Source organism: Podarcis gaigeae (assembly GCF_964106915.1).
Source record: "Podarcis gaigeae genome assembly, chromosome: 7".
Classification (NCBI taxonomy): Eukaryota; Metazoa; Chordata; class Lepidosauria; order Squamata; family Lacertidae; genus Podarcis; species Podarcis gaigeae.
This window is the reverse complement of record NC_139683.1, coordinates 57,186,344-57,207,173: the sequence shown is the minus strand read 5'-3', so window position 1 is coordinate 57,207,173 and position 20,830 is coordinate 57,186,344. Positions and strand designations below refer to the sequence as shown.

The following is a 20,830-nucleotide window of genomic DNA, read 5'->3' as shown; positions in this document are numbered from 1 at the left end:
CATGTGCTCATCTACCCTGAACCAACAGCATTTCTGCCAACAAATAAGCAAAGAAACCCCCACTGAATGTAAAATTCTTATCAGAAATGGGGTTTTCATACCAGGTTTTTTTATTATTATTCATGGATACATATACAAGAGATGCATAGTTTTTCAGAGCTAGGTTGAATGTAACAAACTTCCAAGACAGCTCAAAAGAAATGAAACAAACAAACAATGACAAATAGGGGGTGTGACATACCGGGAACAATACATATGATTATCTTGCTAAAGTTATTGCAGAAATGCAAACATTGTGGTGCTTGTGTGGTCAGCACCTCGCCCAAGATATTTCTGTATCAGAGTCAAAAATCCTTTGGCCCGCCTGAAGGTTCTTCCACTTGCACTCTTCTGACATTTCAGGAAAATTGAGAGAAATGGACGCCTGAGAATTACACTGGAACTCCATGTCTTTCTTGGCAACTACATGTTTTAAATGTAGAATACATGAAGAAAAAGCAATTGTTGGCAAGGGACGTCCAAAAATATGGTTTAATCTATGGAGTGCTGCTCCCGCACAAGTTTCTGTTGCAACAAATGGAAATTATACAGAAGCACTTCTTGATGAATGGTACAATTATGATATTGGAAGGCTGAAAGTTGCCTGAAATGGAAGTGCCTGCAATATACAGAATATAGATGCTAACATATGACATTTTAAAGTGTATCATTTTATGAAAAATCCCCCTCCCGCAGGAGTCAAAAACAGTTGAACCAGTCTAGCTTTCTGTGGAAAGTTGTGCTTTGTTTGATGTATTTTCTAGCTGCAATTTTAGCTGAAAACTGTCAAAATTTATATGTATATATAATATGGCAGTCTAGGAGAAATGCATGCAACTGCTACAAAGCTGAGTACAGGATAAATATCTCTTGCTAAGCAGTTGGGAAGTCACCCAATTAGAAGGACCAGTAACATTATAATATTTACATACAGCCATATTATATTCTTATGTTTTCACAGTAATGTGCAAATGTTACAAATATGGCTTTTCATTTTTTAAAAAAAGTAAGTAAGACATAATTGTACAGAGTAATATTTCTAAATGTTTAGGACTGTTTCACCTTTTTGTGAAACCTGTTGAGTTTGCTTTAACTGTACACTGCACTCAGTCACCACCTTAGTAACTGTGGAGTAGTTCACTCGTATTTCCTAAGGCACAATATTAATGTTAAATGCTTTAAAAATGGAGCCATGCTTTCTTTTTGTCTATGTGACATAATATGCCATTACTAGCTATACGGTAACAACATTATTGGTTGTACGAAATACCATGTCAAAGACTACATTACATGCTTAAGTTTCATATGTACTCTATAAACTTGAAGCTGCTCTGAAAACATACTATACAGCATTGCATATTAAAACATTTGGTTTTTTGGTAATATTTGTTGTACACAAAGCAGAGAGTTATAAGGCTTCAGTGGAATAATTATCTTATAATTGAACAAATATTTTACATTCTTTGAAAATGGTATTTACATTTGCTTTTAACTCATCTTTTGTCATTTGGTAATTAATACATGTTTCATATGCATCCTTCTGGACTGTCTAAAGTGCTTGCTTATCAGCTTGAGGAAAGAAAATGCATAATTGTCTTAAACATACCAAACCCACAACATAGTAATGGCAAGAGTATTTGCATGGGATCAGGACTGCATTCTCAGAAGCAGAAATTATTGCTGAATTCAAAGCCTCCATATATATGCATAAATGCTAGTTTGTATGTATAAGCATAAGCATAAAACAGTTGAGGAAAAGAGATATCCACGTTTTTGTCCATCAACCTTAATATTTTGTGCTGTTCAATTTTCTTGTGCTATGTCTAGAAATTGATTTAAGTCAAAGTATTAACATGCAGTCCTATGATACATGAGCAAAGACCTGCAATAGGCTGAAAAGTATAGAACTGAGATGACAATCTGGGTTTGTTTTTAAAAAAATGCATCAGGAATAAGGCAACAAGATGTAAAATACAGTTCAAAAGTGAAGAAATCCAGGAATTCAGACTCGTATTTTACTTTCCAGGGCTTGTAACTAACTAAATCATACTCAGGGTAGACCCACTAAAATCTTGCCTATCATCTGAATGGATCTACTCTGAGTATGAATGAGCAGATACAACCCAACAGGGGGTTTTATACCCATACCAACAGACAGTTCCAACACACCCGAAGTTCCAATGTATGTTTGATGGTTACTGTGCCTAGAAATACTTTGGATGGCAGCATATCCAAAGCTGCCAATATATTGTCCTGATGTCAGAAGCTAACAAAATAAGGCACTTCCAGTAGAGCCCAAAGGAAAATAAAGCCAGTTTTCAGTCAGTCACCAGTTGTGTCACATTTCCTATTTCAACTTGCAAAACGCACCATTTCAGAGTTTGTGTCCTCCATTTTCCTTGAGATGATTTTCTTGACAGAAGGTGTTTCCTTGGTTGAAGCCAGCCAATTAGTTTTATGTATAGATATACAGAGAAGAGGTAATAGTTCCAAACATTCCAGAAAGGGAAAGAGCAGAGCGGTACCAGGGAGGATCTTCCATTTATCTGAAGCCGATGTCTCAGCGGAGCTTAAAGCAGGATATCTAGACGGCCAGCTATGAATGAACGTTGGTGCTGGAGAGGTCGTTCCTTATTATTTCATTTACTGCAAGGAAGAAGAAAACAGAAGGAGAGAAGGGTTATTGCTCTATACACACTTCTGCCAAAAGTGACACTTAAAGGCATTTGAATTAGTGTCGCCTGTTTCTCTTTGGTCACGGATGCTAAGCATAAAATGCCAGTAAGTAGCCAATCAAACCAGGATGGGACCACAAGAGCAAAAGGAGCTCATAATCCTAAAGGAAATTAATGCTGGGCTCCCAGGCTCCCATTAGAAAGGAGCACCTGGGGCCTTGTCGTATTGCATCACTCATATTCCACCCCTGCAATTTAGTTACACACACACACACACACACACACACACACACCCAGTTGGGTTGACTTTGAAGGGGAAAGGGACAAAGAAAAGGAAGTCCATAGAAGAACTGATCCATGGCACATAAGCTGACCTGAGCTTGCAAGCATAACCCACAAAACAGCAGGGGGCTGACCTGAATGCTTGAAAATGGCTATGACTCAGTTGGATAGGGGTTCCGTATGCTGAAGTTTCCACAGTGGGAAAGAGAGTTGATGAAAGAAATAAGGAACCTAAATTGGTGTTTTTGCTCGCTCGCAGCCGATAGTGGTGAAACAGATAAATTGGCATGTCTTCCTCAACAGTGGAAAGCACACAAATGTGTGTGTTTTGGTTTTTTTAAAAAACAAACAAAACGCACAACCCCTTATTCACCTTCAGAAAACTTCTGAGGACAAGGCAGCAAGCCATAGCAGGCATTTAAAGAAAGAAGTTGACAAGGTCTATAATCTAAGCATTAACCTGCGGGATGAAGAGAGTAGTGCAATGTTTTCGTTACTCGTGGTTATTATTTTTTCATTCCCTTCACCCCCTGCTTGACTTTGGAGCTGTGCAGTTTCTCACACTCCGGCTATGTCCATTTATCGCTTGTGATTTTTGGCAGATGGGCAGGAAATGACTGAACCTGGCAGAGCATATCAACAGTGAGCTGCACAACATCCCTTCTATTTCCACCTCTCCTCCCTGTGGTCCCTGCCACTGCTTGATTTACATTAAGATAGACAAAATGTCATCAGGAAGGCTGTCACCACTTTGGAGCTTTCCTAACATCACAGCGAAGGGGAAACACATGCCCACGTCATGGAATTAGCCTGGAAAAGCCCACATTTCCCTTTGCTTGTGGGCTGTTGATCCTTTCTGCTTGGATAATTCCATTTGTTTGTGCAAGAAAAGACCATGCTGATCAAAAACAAAACTTCCTGTAGCTGTGCACAGATTATTATTTTTTTAAAAAGTTTTTAAAAGATGAGTTTGGGTTGGTTTTTTTTAAGTATTTCATCACTATGGCACATTTTTAGAGAGAGAAAGCAACTTAAATTGGGTTCCAGAGTGGCATACGAGAAACTGGACTATGATAGCTTCGTACATCTAAATGCCAGTTTTCCTTAGGAAAACCTGTGTAAGGTATTGGGGCCCTTGAGCACCAGAGGTCAGCTACCTTATTACTTTTGGCACCAAGGCAGCTCACAGGCTGAAAGGCTTACTGAACTGATCTTTCCTGTGCAGCAGCACCACAAACGTAATGGCCAGAGAAGGTATTGCAGCTTGCCAACCTGGCTGGGTCAGATGACCTGATCAACCAATGGGGGCCTGATTGGCTCTGTATGACTTTTGCTCTAGCTTTGCTTTCTCAGTGTGATCAGCTTGCTGCTTGCCTTGCCTGCTTCTCTGATCAGCTTGCAACACTACCTGCCTTGCCTAATCATACCAAGAAGCAGTTACAGATAGGTAGCCGTGTTGGTCTGCCATAGTCAAAACAAAAAAAAATTCCTTCCAGTAGCACCTTAAAGACCAACTAGGTTAGTTCTTGGTATGAGCTTTCGTGTGCATCTGAAGAAGTGTGCATGCACACGAAAGCTCATACCAAGAACTAACTTAGTTGGTCTTTAAGGTGCTACTGGAAGGAATTTTTTTTGTTTTCATACCAAGAAGAACGCTTTGGTGAACAACCATGGAAAGTAAGTGATGTGGTACGTCATACTGCATTAATGGAAAGGGCCATGAGTGGTTCCTGACATCAAATCTTCTAAGAAGATGCTACAATCGGGGGGACAATTATCAGCAATTATCAAATATTTGAGCCTGTGCACCTTGGCCATTCTGACAGAACATTTGATTTTGGACTTGCTTTGAAATTCTATTGACACAGCACTTTTAAGCACCATTGTGGGTAGGAAACAGTTCCATTTAGTCACTGCTCCTCAAGTAACCTCAGAAGTCCCAGGCCATGTGGAAGAGTATGCAGTTTAAATCTACCACACACTGGTGTTTTGAGGACCATAGCTTGGTGGAAGAACATCTAATTTGCATGCAGAAGGTCTCAGGTTCAATCCCCAGTGTCTCCAGTTAGAGCTGGGCATAACTGTTGCCTGAAACCATGGAGAGCTGCTGCCAATCCATGTAGACAACACTGAGTAATATGGCCTAAGGCAGTTTTGTATAAGGCAGCTTGCTGTTTCCAGAAACTGGAGCAATGGTAGGCTTCTTCCATATGGAGCAGGAATTGCCATGCCCATGAGAAGTAGCCCTTAATTGTATGTCCGTACTTGAGCATTCCTTCTCAGAAGCCTGACTTCTGGATCTCAAGGGGCCCTACTGATTGGCTGTCATTGAGAATATGTCATGAATATACTACTGTTACTTTAAATACCCACCAACATCTGATTGAAAACAAAAAGAAGAGTGGATTTGCTTCTGGGTTGGATTCCCTTTATTAGTGCACTTGAAGTTGAAAACCCTGTTAAGCCAGATGGGGAGAAGGGGAGGGAATCCAGTTTGTTTATTTCATTAGGGTCTACAGCTTAATGTTGTATTTGATGTTTGTCATGGCATACTAATACTTCTTTTAAATAAGCAAAAACTGTGATCTTGCAATGGGGCAATGGGCACAGCAACAGAGCTAGAGAAAAGCTATTTCAAATACCCCTGAGCATGAAAAGTTACTCTTTCGTCCAAACAGAAAGCATAATCAGTAAACAGACAGTTTTGGGTCTATTCTCTAGCAACTGCCTGAAAATGTAGTCAATTTTAAAATTGTAGCCCAATTGATGTTTCAGCTGTTTTGCAGCAAACACATTTTAGATAGCTTAATGTGTAATCCTTTCTTTTATGAACTATCGTATTTCGGGAATGAAAATGTGGTTCAGTCACTAAGTGATGTCATTCACATATATATATCTAGAAGCAAACAGGATAACTAATGGTTTGTTTTATTCTTTATTTTCATTTTTCAAGAAAGCTTGAACATTGCGTCCCAATGTCAACGGATGCAGGGATCCGTTCATAATTTTAAAATATTTAACAAACACCTCTTTCCACTTGCACAGAACCCTTACAGAAGCCTTACATTAGTGGCTTTTGTATAAACCAATCTGGTTATTACATCTCTTTAAGACTGGGCTTCTCATCTTAACACTCGTTTTGCACGTGAGGTAACTTAGGGACACAGGCAGATAGCTGGCATGCTAAAAATCATACAAGTCAGTTTGTGGTCAAACTGAAATTCAAGACATAAACTTCAGTCTAAGATTATACCGTTCTTGGAGATGAGCGGAATCCTTCCTATACTAACCATTCACACAGCATTTTAAAAATATGTGAGGTTTTTTGCGAGCTTGCCAATTACGCCTACAGTTTCCCAACATGCTCTCTGCTTAAAAAAATTGTCAGAGCGAAAGTTTCCATGTCATCCTCACTTTCCCACTAGCACCCTGCACCCTCTCTCTTAAAAAAAGAATCCAAAATAGATTTAAGAAAGGCAGGTTTGTCATGTGACCACGCTACCTGTCAAGGGACCTGAAAAATAAAATTTTCTGTTGTTAAACCCATCAGATGTTACAGCAACAGGATGTGGCAAGACTGTGGTTTAATAAGGAGGTTTTTCTTCTGAATTTAACTTTAAAATGACCTTGCCATGGAAAAGTTTGTTTCAGAGTAAACAAAATAGCATAACTGATGACAATAATTTTATTTATTTCTTTTAGAGGCAACTATATTTCATCACATTAACATACAAAGTTTAAATGCCTTGCCTACAAGGCAAACACTTCTGAGGTTCCTCTACCCTCCCCCCAATATTAAATTGGGTGCTCTTAGAATCACAAAGTAACCTTTGCTATAAAATAATGATCTATAGATGTAATCCTGGTCCTATCAAAGCTACTATTAATTTTAAATTAAGCCAAAGCACAGACTATTTTAGCTAGAGATCAAAGCTTTCTTAAGGCTTATGACAATGAAAACAAATGGGAGATAATTGGCAAAAGAAAAAAAGAATGAATTATTATTATTATTATTATTATTATTATTATTATTATTATTCCCTTCCTCCCAAAGGAGCCATGGGTGGCAAACACAAAGAGTTAAAACAATACAATTAAAAATAAAATTAAAACGTCTTTTGTTTTCAGTACAAAATGTGTCATATCATATTAATGACATGATACAAGAGTAGACTACAGACTACAGCACAAATGCTTTGGTTTCATAGAAGAATGCAAGTTCATATCTGCTATGACTTTACAACGATATACATCATTTGCAAATGCAAGTTAAAGAACAGAGACTGTTAAACAGCAGAGGAGATAAGAATTTAAAGCATGGGCTGCAGAATGCTGAATCTGCAGTTTAATGACCCAAGATTATTCTTATTGAAAAGTGAGTTTTTGAGCCTGCTTTTTTTTTTAAAAAAAAAGAATAAAGCAATGTTTAAATTAGCAAGACACTGCACCATATTCCACCTAAGAATATCACTGTGCAGCAGAGTGAATTCAGAAAGTATATTTACAGTGGAATCCTATATACAGTACATCTTCTCAAAAGTAAGTTCCATCGAGCTCAATGGAACTAACTCCCAATTAAGTGTGTATAGGATTGTCTTCTTAAGAGTCTACAACTTTCTGCTTGCACCTGAATCACAAGAACAACTGGTGTGAGAAACATTCACCTTATTGTTTACAGAATACCACAGAAGAACATATAGACATGAGCCCAGCTCCAAAGCTAAGTGGTGTATTCCAGGAAGATATGCAATAGTTAAGTTACCCATAATGGAGACAGAATGTGACCAGATTCTGCAGCTGCAGCAGAGTTGTGCTAAACTGAACAACAACCTTAGGTCAGCCTCACACTGTAACATTTAGGACATCTTACCTTGGGAGAGAGTAGAAATGAATTTGTGTGTATCTCTGTCCCTAGCGTTTGTGAGGAATGTAGACAGGGTGACTCCTTGTCTCCATCCAATGTCTGAAACCCTGAAGAGCTGTTGCAAGTCAGTGTAGACAGTGTGGAGGTAGGTGGACCAATGGACTGACTGAGCGTAAGGTAGCTTACGTTATGTGTTCCTATGAAATGAGGTTTGTTAAAACTCTCACCCTTGAGCAGGGCTACACTTTCTTACTGGCCTTGATTTGGGGCCTCTAACAGATACCTGATCAGGTGAAGCTTTTACTGGCATGGAGATAAGTAATGTGAAACACTTCATGTGCTTTCTGTGTGTTGGGGTCAAATGAGATGTGATCCTAAAAGCACCACCAGCATCTATGTCAGGTTTTTATTTTATATATAAATAAAATAAAATGATCATTGGGACCACAGTGCACTAGGAGGGCTAGCCATGATCGCCATGAAAACTGTTCCTGTGCTATTCTGGGTGGTTGCAGCCTACGTCTGCCCCCCACCAGTTTTGTTGAACTACAAAACTTGGGGTCCCCCAGAGTCTGATGATACCTCTCTCTTATGTGTGGGTGTTGCCAGTTTGACTGCATACGGATTGGCCCTTACCCCCCAAATACTGCTAACAGAGGAATGAAGGACTATGTAGAGGTGCATTTACACAGGTCTCTAAAGGCCTTTGCAGTGCTTTTTCGGGGGGGGGGGGGACGCATACCCCTAAACATTTTGTGAATCTAAATTTGGCCTCATTGAGGGGCAGTATTTCAATATGAGGAGGAAAACGAGACCACCCCTAAACATTTTTTTAAAAGAAAAAAAGCACTGGGCCTTTGAAGCTGGACTCTACTTCACCATTTAGATCATGTATAGCCAACATAGAACCCCACAGATTTTGCTGGATTCCACCTCTCATCAGCCCCAGACTGCATGGCCAATAGTCAGGGAAGACAGGAACTGGCGTACAACATCAGAAAGGCACCATGTTGGCTTCCTCCAATCAGATAATTGGTGGCCAGGAATTCCCCATCATTCCATGAATGTAGAGATGACAGTATAGAAATGGAGCATGCTTAGTTGCTACCATTTTTGCATTTTGCTCATAATTTTGTGGGACCCAGTGCTCCAGAAACACATAAAACACAGCATTGGCTTTCACTTGTGCCTGACTTTTTGAAAACTTAGGTTCCATTTCAGGTGGCGCGAACTTACAGTAAAATGCTTAATTTCTGTGAATCCTGGGATGGAAGATAAACTTGTCATCCTTGAATGTATTTCACAAAAAACTAATTATTTGGCTTCCTCTCTTAACAATGGGCCTTAATGTATGGAATTATGCCAATACAACATCTGACTATACATGTAGGACACTGTTTGATCCTTCTCAGAGCTGAATGCCCTTGGTTTCCATTGAATTTGGAATAAATTGTAAGTTCCTTCCCAGAGAATAAAATGCCCGCTGCTTTTTACAATATTGAATACATGGCCAACTCTCAAACAAATAATAAAAATGACAGCAATGGAGCAGATGAACATTTGTGCCAATAACGCGAAAGAATTCTGCCTAGTGGGCTATATATTTTTATTTAATATAAGTTGCTTGGGTCATTTACAATGTTTGTCTATAGTTTCCTCCTTCCCTTTCTTTTCCTGAGGAACTATGCCTAGTCTTATCAAGGGAAAAACTGACAAATAAATGACATGAGCTGTAACGTTATAATATGAGGGACTTTGACTGCACTCTAACAGAGGCATAATGATGCAAAACAAGGCAGATAAGAGAGTTATAATGGTAGCCAACCAGTAGACTCTTCGGGGGGAAACCCCAACAAAATGCAACCCAACTTTATTTTAAGTAGTCCTATTCAGGTCCTCTTATTATAAGCTGGCATTATTTCCTGTGCTACAGCTCAATGTGGGAGCACATTGTTAATGATGTGTGAGAAGTCATCCTGCTCCTCTGGGCTGATTCACGCTTGCATTTACATCAATTGGTATCCTGTAACTTGAAGACTTGCTGCTGAAGGTGTGAGCTGCCTCTGTTGAAAAGGACTTGTGGTTGAGGCAATGCATGATGCAAGCCCTGTCTACGCCTGAGGTGTTCAATTTATTTTAAACATGCAAATCACCTCAGTGAGTAAGGGATATGCGACTCTGAACTCCTCCCAAGGGACCTTGTGCCGTGTGAGAGAGAGATGAGAGATTCTGCAAAAGGCAGCACCCCTTTTAACTTGTTAGCTTTCTCACAGCCTGTGGGGACAGATGAAAGTTCTTCTGAGAACGAGCTTAGAAGTCATCATCATCACTATTGATTAAATTTCCATACCGCCCTTCATCCGAGGATCACAGGGCAGTTTAAAACTTAACAACACAAAAATGCACAACACAGTAACAAACAAAAATAATAGCACTCCCCCCCTCTGCCCAGTTTTAAATGCCATAGATTGTGTAATTAGCCAAAGGCCTGGGAGAAGAGGAATGTTTTTGCCTGGTGCCTAAAGATATATAATGAAAGGGCCAGGTGAGCCTCCCTGGGGAGAGCATTCCACAAGCAGGGGGCCACCACAGAAAAGGCTCGTTCTCGTACTGCTGACCTTTCATGAAAGAGGCAAACAAAGAAGGGCCTCAGAGGATGGTCACAGGATCCGGGTTGGTTCAGGGTCCTCATCAATAAAACTGGAATTATGCTCTAGTGATGTTGTGGGGGTCAAAATAAGCCTTTGTTATTTTAGAGCCTTTACTTTAGAGAGGGTTATACAAAAAGATGGGCACAAGAGCACACTGCTTTGCTACATAACCGAAGGTCTAAGTTAAATCTGCCTATAGTCAAAAGAGTTTTGATTTGTCTATTTATTGTTTCAATCTTTCCTTGGCCCCAATGATGCTTTGCAGAACTCTGAATGGATGGATGTCAAAGGTCGGAGGGACCCAATAAATTTGCATTTAAATTTATACAGATTATGTTTGTGTATACTATATAGACTTTCCCCCAGCAGCCAACTAGTAAAAGCTTTGAGTTTCTAGAATAGGTAACATTAACTTTGTATTGTACCATTATCATACAAGGATATTTGTCTCAGATTTGAAAAGATCTATTGGCCTAGCTGCATCCTTTTGCACCGATACTCATTCCTGGTCAAATGGACCTCACCTTTCTCTGCCCATTCTCTCCCCACTTCCCCCCCCTTTATATTTTCTCTTTAAGATGCTCCTCTTTGCCTTCTCCTTTTGGCCACTGTATATATATATATATTTAGAGCTGTCTTCCTCACAACTTCCACATGCTACACTCCTATTCCTTCCTTTGGCATGTAGCTTTCTCTGTTTCCCTAAACTCCTCCTGATTCTTTCACCCCTCTTTTTAGACCCCACCTCTGCTTCCCTTGAGCTCCTTAAAAATTGAGCATCTCAACCAATGGCAAACACACCCCTCTGTGGCATTAAGGCTAACTCAAACCAGAAGAGATGATGGAGATCTGTTATTGAGTCTGATATCCCCTTAATGCTTTACATTATTTTTTTGGTAATAAAAGGAACTCTCCCTCCATTTACAATCAGGAATGCTATGCTGTGAGGAGGACAGCTGAGCCCCCTTCCCCTGTACCATCTACCTCCCCCCTCCAAAAAACGCCACACTTTCCCTTCACTATCTCCTATGTGCTCTCTTTAAAAAATAAAATATCCATGCCAGTTTCTTCTAATGGGGTGAACAGTAGTTTCAGTGCAGTGGCGTAGCGTGGGGGTGCCGGCCGCATCTGGCGCAACATCTGGGGGTTAGGGTTAGGAGGCGCAAATCCACAGGTTAGGGGGCGCAAATCCACGGGTTAGGGGGCACAAATTACTTGCCTTGCCCCGGGTGCTGACAACCCACGCTACGCCACTGTTTCAGTGGTACAGTAGGGCCAGGGAAAATATTAACTCCTGCCCACCCTGCAGGGCCCTGGTGCTGATGTAACTCCTCTGTGCCCTGGTGGCTACAACAAAATCCCTAAATGGATTGCAGCATGGATTTCTATTGCCAGGATTTCCGCTCACTACTGATTAAAACACAGCAATCTTCTTTCACGTAAGAAAGGTGTAAATAGGAACTCTGTCGTGGATGGAAAGGCAATTCAGAAACTAGCAATATTTCCCTGAGGCAACAAACAACAGATCCAGCCACAGAATAATAGAAATGCAAAACAATTAGCCAACAACAACAAAAAGGCTTACAGAGCAGTGGAAAATGTAACCATACATTCCATGAAGGAACCGGATCTTGTGTTACCTCAGGTATTCTGGATGTGTCTAAACCATAAATTATTTTTATCCCTTTCATCATAATAAGCCACTGCCACGGGGCATACTATTTTTGGAGCAGGAGAATAGGCTGGTGAAACACACGAGTGACAACAAGTAGCAGGTTTTAACAAAACATGATCCTCCCCTATGTGAATAGGGTTCTGGCAGTGATGTTTGACAGCCATTAGAGGGGAATAATTTTCCTACCTGAGATAGCCTTTCCTTTCTCTTTTGTTTGCTAGCTTGAAAAATCCAAATTGTAAATGCAAAACAGGCTTGGTTGGTAAATGTACTTTGCTGATGATGTTCCAGATAAAGCACAAAGCCTTTCTTTTTTTCAGTCAGCTTTGAGGGTGCATATTATAATAGTCACCTGCTGCATTGCCAGCCATAGAACCATAGACTCAGAGTTGGAAGGGTCCAGGAGGATAATCTAGTCCAACTCCCTGCAGGAATCTTCTCATCTAACGTGTGGCTCAAACCCACAACCCTGAGATTAAGAGTCTCATGCTTTATCAATTTAGCTATGTTTTTAATATATATCTTGGCTATTACCAGCACACTTGGGTGGAGTTGTGGAGCCATCTCCCTGACACCGTCATTGCTGCAGCAGAGCAGTGAGGTCAGGTCGGCATGAGCCCATTGGAGGAGTTAATCCAGTGCTCCTGCAGGCATGCCCCATGCAGACCTGACCTTGCAGCCACCATGCCCTGTCCAGACCAGGTACGTTGCAGCAATGTTGGTGTTGAGAGGGTGGCTCTGCCCTACCACACAGACTACTTACTGCCAGTTAGTCATAACTTGGGTGTTGAAAGCCTTGGTCCGCGTACGTTTTGGCTCCAAAACGCCAAAAAAACGGAAGTAACTGTTCCAGTTTTCAAACATTCTTTGGAAGCAGAACATACGATGTGGCTTCCACGGCTTCCAATTGAGTGCAGGAAGCTCCTGCAGCCAACCGGAAGCCGCATTTTGGTTTTTGAATGGTTCCGGGAGTCGAACGGACTCCCAGAACGTATTAAGTTCGACAACCAAGGTACCACTATATTACTATAACTATGTGTTCCAAGCTTGTGAAATTTTGTTGTCTTGTTTTATTTCGTGGGAAGCCATCTTGAACATTGTAGATGAGGTATAGAATAAATATTTCGAACGAACGAACGAACGAACGAATATTGTACATCAATAACTAAGGTTGCAAAAATTATACCATGGATATGCTTTGGTAGGTAAACCAGGGAAAATTTCACCAGCGCTTGACATCTGTGTAGAAGCCACTTGACTAGAACTTGCCTGGGTTCCCATCCCGTATCAGTGTCATTCCTGGATTCATCCACTCACCCAAGGCAAATCTCATTAAGTTCAATATTTCCTGCCAAGCACAAATGAAAAGCTATGATAATTTGGATTTGTTCTGCTGCAAATGGGGTCAGACTGGCTGCTGCTGGGTGTCAGTTTCTCCTGACCACTGTGTCATCTATAAATTGTTATGTAGATCTGGTCTATAAATATTTGACAAAATAATGATCACACACACACACACACACACACACACACACAAGCTAAAAGTGATGCTAAAGATGTCACAGTCTTTTCTTAGAGACAGGTATCTTAGTGGGAGTTTAAAGGTACAGAAATAGCTGCCCCAGCATAATGCAAGTTGCAACTGTCCCCTCACCCTTCAATTCACACATAAATATACATATACACTCAAAAAGAAGGAGGACTAAGGGAGGGAAAGCCACATTTTAACCAAAATTATTTATTTACATTCCTAATAGCACAAGTGAAGCAAAAGCTAGGCATGCATTCAAGTTTTACACAGAATTTCCATACCACAAAACAAAACAAAACAACCCACTGTAACCGTTATGTCAAATAAAACAGCCAGTGCTCAAAACCTGAACTCTTAAAGGGCTGGAAGAAGAGAGGTGAGGTGGACCCCATGAATTATTGCTTCTATTTTCTAGTACTTTCTTAATAAACAACAACAACAACAACAACAACAACAATAATAGATTTCATTAGAATGTTGTCAACATTTGATAGCCTAAGTCATTGATTGCCAACAGACAGTTTGCAGACCCAACATGCCCTAGTAGTTCCATAGTAGTAAAGGAAAAAAAGATTGCTCCGATTAGTTTTCAGTACATGTGCTTCATAACTCTAAAGCCCTTCCTGCATGGGTGAGGAACTTTCATCCCTCCAGAAAAGGCTGGCCATATCATGAGGCACATGGAGTCATGTGACTCAGGCAGCAAATGGCGGGAAGACTATGCCCTTGCCTATCTACAGCCCACAACCAGCCAGCCACTGGGGTCCTTCCTCAGAATGAGGCACTGCAGGTGTGGTTGCTTAGTGTGGTTGTGCCATCATCATCTTGCAGTGCTTTAAGATGCCACATTAAATTACAGCTCAAAATCCTCTTAAAACATAAACTGCGTTTCAAAGCTATATTTTCAAGCACCACAAAGCAGTGCTCAAGTGCTCTCTGTGAAAACAGGCCACACTGGTATAGACATGGCCTAAGTTATCTCTGTTTTCTTGGTTCCTTTTTAAAAATGTTATCTTTAGTCCTGTTTTTCATAACAGAAGCAAATAACAATAAACCCAATAAAAACATCTCAAACAGTTTTCTTGGTCCTAATTGAATGATGAAGGCTACCCCAGCATACCTACTGGTCCTAATACAGGACTGTCATGAGAGCAGAACGTAAAACAGGTTGTTTTTTTAGGATTGCTGGATTTTAAATAATTGACATTTTATGGTAAAAAACAAAACCAGATGGAATTAAGTGTGGCTCAAATTATGGTCAAGGACACGTCATCTTGCTGCAAACATCTGGCAACAATTATAGTTCACACCAAATCTTGTCACATGACACTTAAAGACATATCACTTGTCAGCAGACATTTTGTACCCACCCACCCGCACAAACATACAGTATCTAATGATTTTACTAGGAAGGAATGACATTTTCTCTAGGCCTGTGACTGTAGCATGCAGTCTAATTTTATGGAAGTTCAAAGCTGCAATCCTAAACACACTTCCTATGAAGAAAACCCCACTGAACACACTAGGACTTACTTCTGAGTAAGCATAAATAGGAATGCACTATTAAGTGCACAAGGATTCCTAAATGTCAAAAACGAACATAATATTTTAGCTGCAGTTCATTCATTTCCAGCTCTGTATTCTTGTTATAAAAAAGTGTGCCTCAACATTCCACCCATAACCTAGGTTTGAGGTGCTATTTAACTCCTAGCTTTCACATCGCAGTTTCTAACACTGCTTAGGAGGAACAGTTGAGAAAATTGGGTATGATTATCTGGTAAAGAGGAGACTGAAAGGAGATATCACAGCCATCTTCAAATATTGAATGGGCTGTCACATGGAGAGTGGAACAAGCTTGTCTTCTCCAACTCCAGAGGCTAGGACCCAAACAAATAACTTCAAGAAATGAGATTCCAACATCAGGAATAATTGTCCGACAGTAAGAGCTGTTCAACGGTGAAGCAGACTCCTATGAGAGGTGGTGGACTCTCCTTCCTTGGAGGTCTTTAATTAGAGGTTGAGTAGCTATCTGTCATGTATGATCGAGTTGAGATTCCTAGATGACCCTCAGGGGTCCTTCAAACTCTACAATTCTATGATTTTATTAAAAAGTAAGTGTAAGGTGGCATCTACAGTTTGCATAGTAGTATAGGATGCTTCAAGGTGAATATGGCACGAGTAATTCTCTCTTCTTGTCTGCTTCTGAATAATCAATATGCCAGCAGACACTCTCATCCTGATATAAACTGTTGTGATAGCAGAATTTAAATCATAAACATTTCTTAGAATTGCACAATGTTTAAATAATTCAAATATGTTGTGGTTGAAATAAAACCAGATGGCTTTATCTGGGTATAAACTCCCCTGAATGCCTCATAATGAATAGTTCACAAAATATCAGCCTTTAAAATGCATTAAACTTTGATTTTTTTATTTTGTTAATGGCTGTTACTATGGTCTTCTTATGGCCTCTACACTTACTCAAACAACCCTTTTAACCTGGTACTTAAGGCTGTAGATTTCAGATTATTCCAGTCCTTATAGTTACTGCTGCTCATACTTGTAATTACATAAAATCAATTAAAGAGCGTACATGTCTGGTCCGTTGATTTGATTTGATAGTAACTAATACTCCAGCAATGTGTAATTATAAGAAACCTAATGACCTCTCTCTACCGAATGAAACTATCATTACATCTAATATCCTTTGATGAATTGCTCATTATGTACAATGTTGAGAAATATTCTGTAATGACTAATACTTTTTTAATCAGTACCAAAATACAGTCTTATTTGTGTTCACAACCAGCTGATGCTCAAAATTATCCTGCCTCACTGATGACCCAGGTACTATTAAATACAAATGTCCCAAGTAAACATTTCCTTGTAATCTGGAGAGACAGATGCATGCATTTTTTTTAAATAACAAAAAGCAGAAACAGTGACGTGGCTGTGTATTCTGATATCTCACACAACTAGCCATGATAACTACTATCTCCCACCAAGAAATAAACTAACCAGTTAGCTGAATGATATGAATTTTCTCTGGGACTCAAAACTTTCCGCCCCACAGAAAGCCACATACAGTAAATAATGAGGGTGACAGGAGCTCATTGCTACTTGGCTGAGGAAAGATTAATGTGTGGTGGGAAAAGGAGGAATGTGTGCATGAAGTGTACAGAAAAGCTGAGCTCTGCTGTACAACCCCTCGCTATAGACCAAGGGAAAGCACCCCCACCCTCTGAATTTTGTGAATACATACCTGTTTTATTGGGAGAAACCATCTTCTGCTCAAACTGTGGAGAGTTTATAGATTAGCTTCCCAGCCTGAGAGCCACTTGTGACTACCCAAGTCCAGGCTCCCAAAGTGATCTGGTGAAGAAGACTAGGCAGAATGCCTTGAAAGTGAGAGCTGTAGAGCTTCCATTTTTCACTAGAACTACTTAAACACTTTGCATGTACTACTTGCTTCTCCTCTCAGAAGAGATGCTACTCCCAGGACTAGCAGTTAGGTGAATCTAGGGCAGGCATAGTCAATGTGGCACCCTCCAGATGTTCTGAGACTACGACTTCCATCAGGCCCAGACTTCACAGCCAATGGTCTGGCGTAATGGGAGTTGTGGTCCAACAACATCTACAGGGCATCACGTTAACTACCCCTGATCTAGCAGTAGTGGTTAATATGGTCGAACCAATAGGCCCTAATCGGATTATTCCTTTCTCCTCTTCCTTGGCAGGTGAGCAAACCCAATTGTCAGAATTTTCACTGTTGGAAACATGGAAGAATATTCTTTTTTTTTTTAAACCCACTGGAATGACTCAGAACATTCTGCATTGTACTTTCAAAGCAATCAATAGCAATCTGCCTGTACGATCATTTTCTGTTTTCTCTTAAATTTCCTGAGAAAACGCCTCACCATATCGGTATTTGGAAAATTACGATGTGTCATCCTGGCTTGGGTTGTGATTCTGCAGTACATAAGAAAAAAAGGATTCTCTGAAATTTAGCTGTGCTCTTCATTCAGTTGCTCAGCAGTTTAAATAATAAAAGAACTGTAATAATCCTGAGCACTCAACAGCACATTTTACACTCAAAACAGGCCGCCTGTATTAAAGCCGCAATGCTGATTTCCTTTGGTATCTGGAAGCAAAATCACTTGCAACCTGCATATGCAAGAGTCAAGGGGTTGCCTCCAACTAAGTTTTACTCAGAACAGAGACACTGAAATTAATGGGCCTAAGGTTAGTCATGTTCATTGTTTTCAATGGGTCTTCTCTGCGAAGGAGTAGCATTGGCTACACAGCACATGGTCTACTTTATTGGTACACACTGGAGGCCTTATTCTGCATAGCACTTTGTGTCTAGGATCTCTAAGTGAGCAATATAAATGGGGATATTCTTCAGTCCTTATGCAACTCTAAACTGATACCAAAATTTTACTGATTGCTTGAGCATGCACAGATATATTTGCCCCATTAAACATGGCTGAAAGCTCTCCTGTGCCTTCTGAATGTTGTATTGTTTATTCTGCAACAAGCTTGCCCTGCACTGGCTTTCTGAAGCATAGGGCATTAGTAAACTGACCACAGCAGTTATAGTTGTACCTTGGTTGATGGACACCTTAGCAGTCGAATGTTTTGGTTCCTGAATGCTGCAAACCCAGAAGTGAGTGTTCCAGTTTGTGAATGTTCTTTGGAACCCGAACGTCTGACGGGGCTTTGGCGGCTTCCAGTACGGAAGCCACACCTTCGAAGTCAAATGTTTTGGAAGTCAAACAGACTTCCAGAATGGCTTCCATTCAGCTTCCAAGGTACGACTGTATTTGAAACAAACTTTGGATAGTTTAAACCACAATCAATCTGCTTGCACTTTTTGAACAACTGCAATTTACAGCACAACCCTGGATATGTCCACTCAGAAGTTCAATGGAGGTTACTCTCTGCTTTCAGGTAAATGGGTGCAGGACCACAGTCTTAAACTCATTCAGCAACATTTAACTATAGAAAACTATTGAAGGGAAGCACTACACTGGTGTCTTATATGCATGAATGCATGAATGTGCCCTAGAGAAAAGCTGACATCCATAGTACAAAAACCCATGACTATGTGCACATACATGCATGCATGTGTGTTTTCATTTGCAGAGAAAAATACAAGACAAATTGAACCCCCTAAGAGAGTAGAATGTTCAACCTGAATTGGCCCAGATTTTATTAATATTCATTGGAAATTCTTTGGAGTATGTTCACTGCAGATTGAAAATTGTAATTTGGAACACAAAAAGTGCCAAGTTTTTTGTCTGAGAGATGTTGGAGTGTGTGTCTATATTCTTAGGTTTCTGGTTCTTCAGCGTACATCAGCTACACATTTTCAAGGCTTCTCCATAACCAACAAGGCTCTTTGCAGCTCCATATACGCTTGGGGGAGTGGGAGGTAGGTGCACAGCTCAAAGCATCACTGAACAGCTAAACAGGCAGCCCTGTTTTAAATTTTAAAAGGATGACTTCCCAGTAGCACAATTTGTAGCAGCCTCTCTAGCAGGTCTGTCCTGCACATGAGCCTGGGTTTGTAGGACTGTAGTCTTGAAGAAAGTGATTAAAGGCAGGAGTACTTGAAAATGATAGGGGCCCTAGACAAGTTGTCCCTTTCATATTTCATGGCTAATCTGGCCCTGCCTAAAAACAGTTAACATGATTTGTTTGAAAGCTCTGAGTAAACGTTGTGCATCCTGAGATTTTTCTTTGGACAGGTAGAAGTAGGAGCCTCTCCCACTTCACCACACCTTTTCTAAAGCAGCATTGCACAAATGATTATCTTGGGTAGCTTCCGTCTACACACATTTCTGAAATACTTTCATTCCAACCTGTTTTGGAAGGAAGTTTTAAGAAGAATGGAAACCTGGCATTTAACTCAACTGGGAAGAAGTGGTTTCCACTTCAGTGAGAAAGGGAAAATGCTTATAAAAAGAACACAGAACGTTACAGCTAAGCATGGAGATGGAAGATAAGAAAAGTTGAGAGAGAAAGAAACTCAGGCAATTACCTGTTTTTGAGTGGAGGCTGAGTCATTTCGCTTGCCTTTCTTTTATCCAACCGTGTAAATATTTTTAACAGCCAGATGGACATTTTAAATCATACTTTAAAAAATGTGGACTGCCCTGATTTTTTCCTTAAACCTAATGGGTGGGAGTTTTGCTGGCCGAAATCTGGACAAATCGTAGTTTTGGATTGCGGAAGAGAAGATACCAACCTTCTCCCACAAGACTTTAACCTCCCGTTTGCCACAGAACTTAATCTATGCAGGGACCTCTCTTTCTGCCAAAAGGAAATAACTTTCCTGCACAGGGCATCTGGGAATACCAGAAAACAATCTTAAATCCATAAAGTAATTGTAGTGTAGTTTTACTGAGTTGTTCAGTTCAGTTCGGGATTTTATTACAATGTCAACAAATGTTTAATTTGTTTTAAAGTTTAGGTTCTTTAAATCTGAGTGATATATGGTAGTTTACAGCTTGCTGGCAACTGCTACTGTGGAGGAAAAAATGAAAGTGCATATAAAGGCAGTTCTACGTTTTGACATTATAAAGCAGGGAGCAGAGCCAAAAGCAGCAACTAGCACAGCTTTCCCAGTGCTGGCCAGCTTTAGGGACTGCTCGCTTATTGACATCAGTCGCTGTGGGATACATTTCTCTGCTCTTAACCAATCTCATCTGGAGAGCATAATTAAAAAAGAAACATCTTAATATGTAATTTCTCTCCCCCAAACATTTACAGATGTTAACTAGGGAGTCAGTCCACAAAACAGCACTGCTCTGTCACACAGTGTCCATTAATTTTGGGAAACTGGGGGCAAGCTTAGGCAAGCAATGTGGGGTTAGTTCGTGTGTGTATGTGTGTGTGTGAATTGTGCTCTTCATTGCTGGTGGCTGTGGGCTGACTCCCTCTTTATCAGCTCTGAGATGGCTTCTAGGACTTTATTTTGAAATAAGCAACTATTTAGTATATGAGAGAGGAGGGGAATCTGAAATTGATATACTATATGTATGTATAATGTCTGGTTTTTTTGTTTTTTTAAAGAAAACATTGGCTACTTTAAAAAATGTACAGCCAATT

General features: G+C 40.3%; 1 protein-coding gene across 4 annotated transcripts in view; it reads right to left on the bottom strand.

Annotated features, from left to right (window-relative positions):
* Positions 1 to 88: 88 nt before the first annotated feature.
* Positions 89 to 20,830, bottom strand: part of NFATC1 (nuclear factor of activated T cells 1) — a 129,830-nt gene continuing 109,088 nt past the window's right edge. For all 4 annotated transcript variants that reach the window (XM_083746903.1, XM_083746901.1, XM_083746900.1 and 1 more), the window contains exon 10: positions 89 to 2,685. In XM_083746903.1, the coding sequence (XP_083603029.1) occupies positions 2,683 to 2,685 (3 nt within the window). In that variant the 3' untranslated portion in view covers positions 89 to 2,682. The remainder of the gene's footprint in view (positions 2,686 to 20,830) is intronic.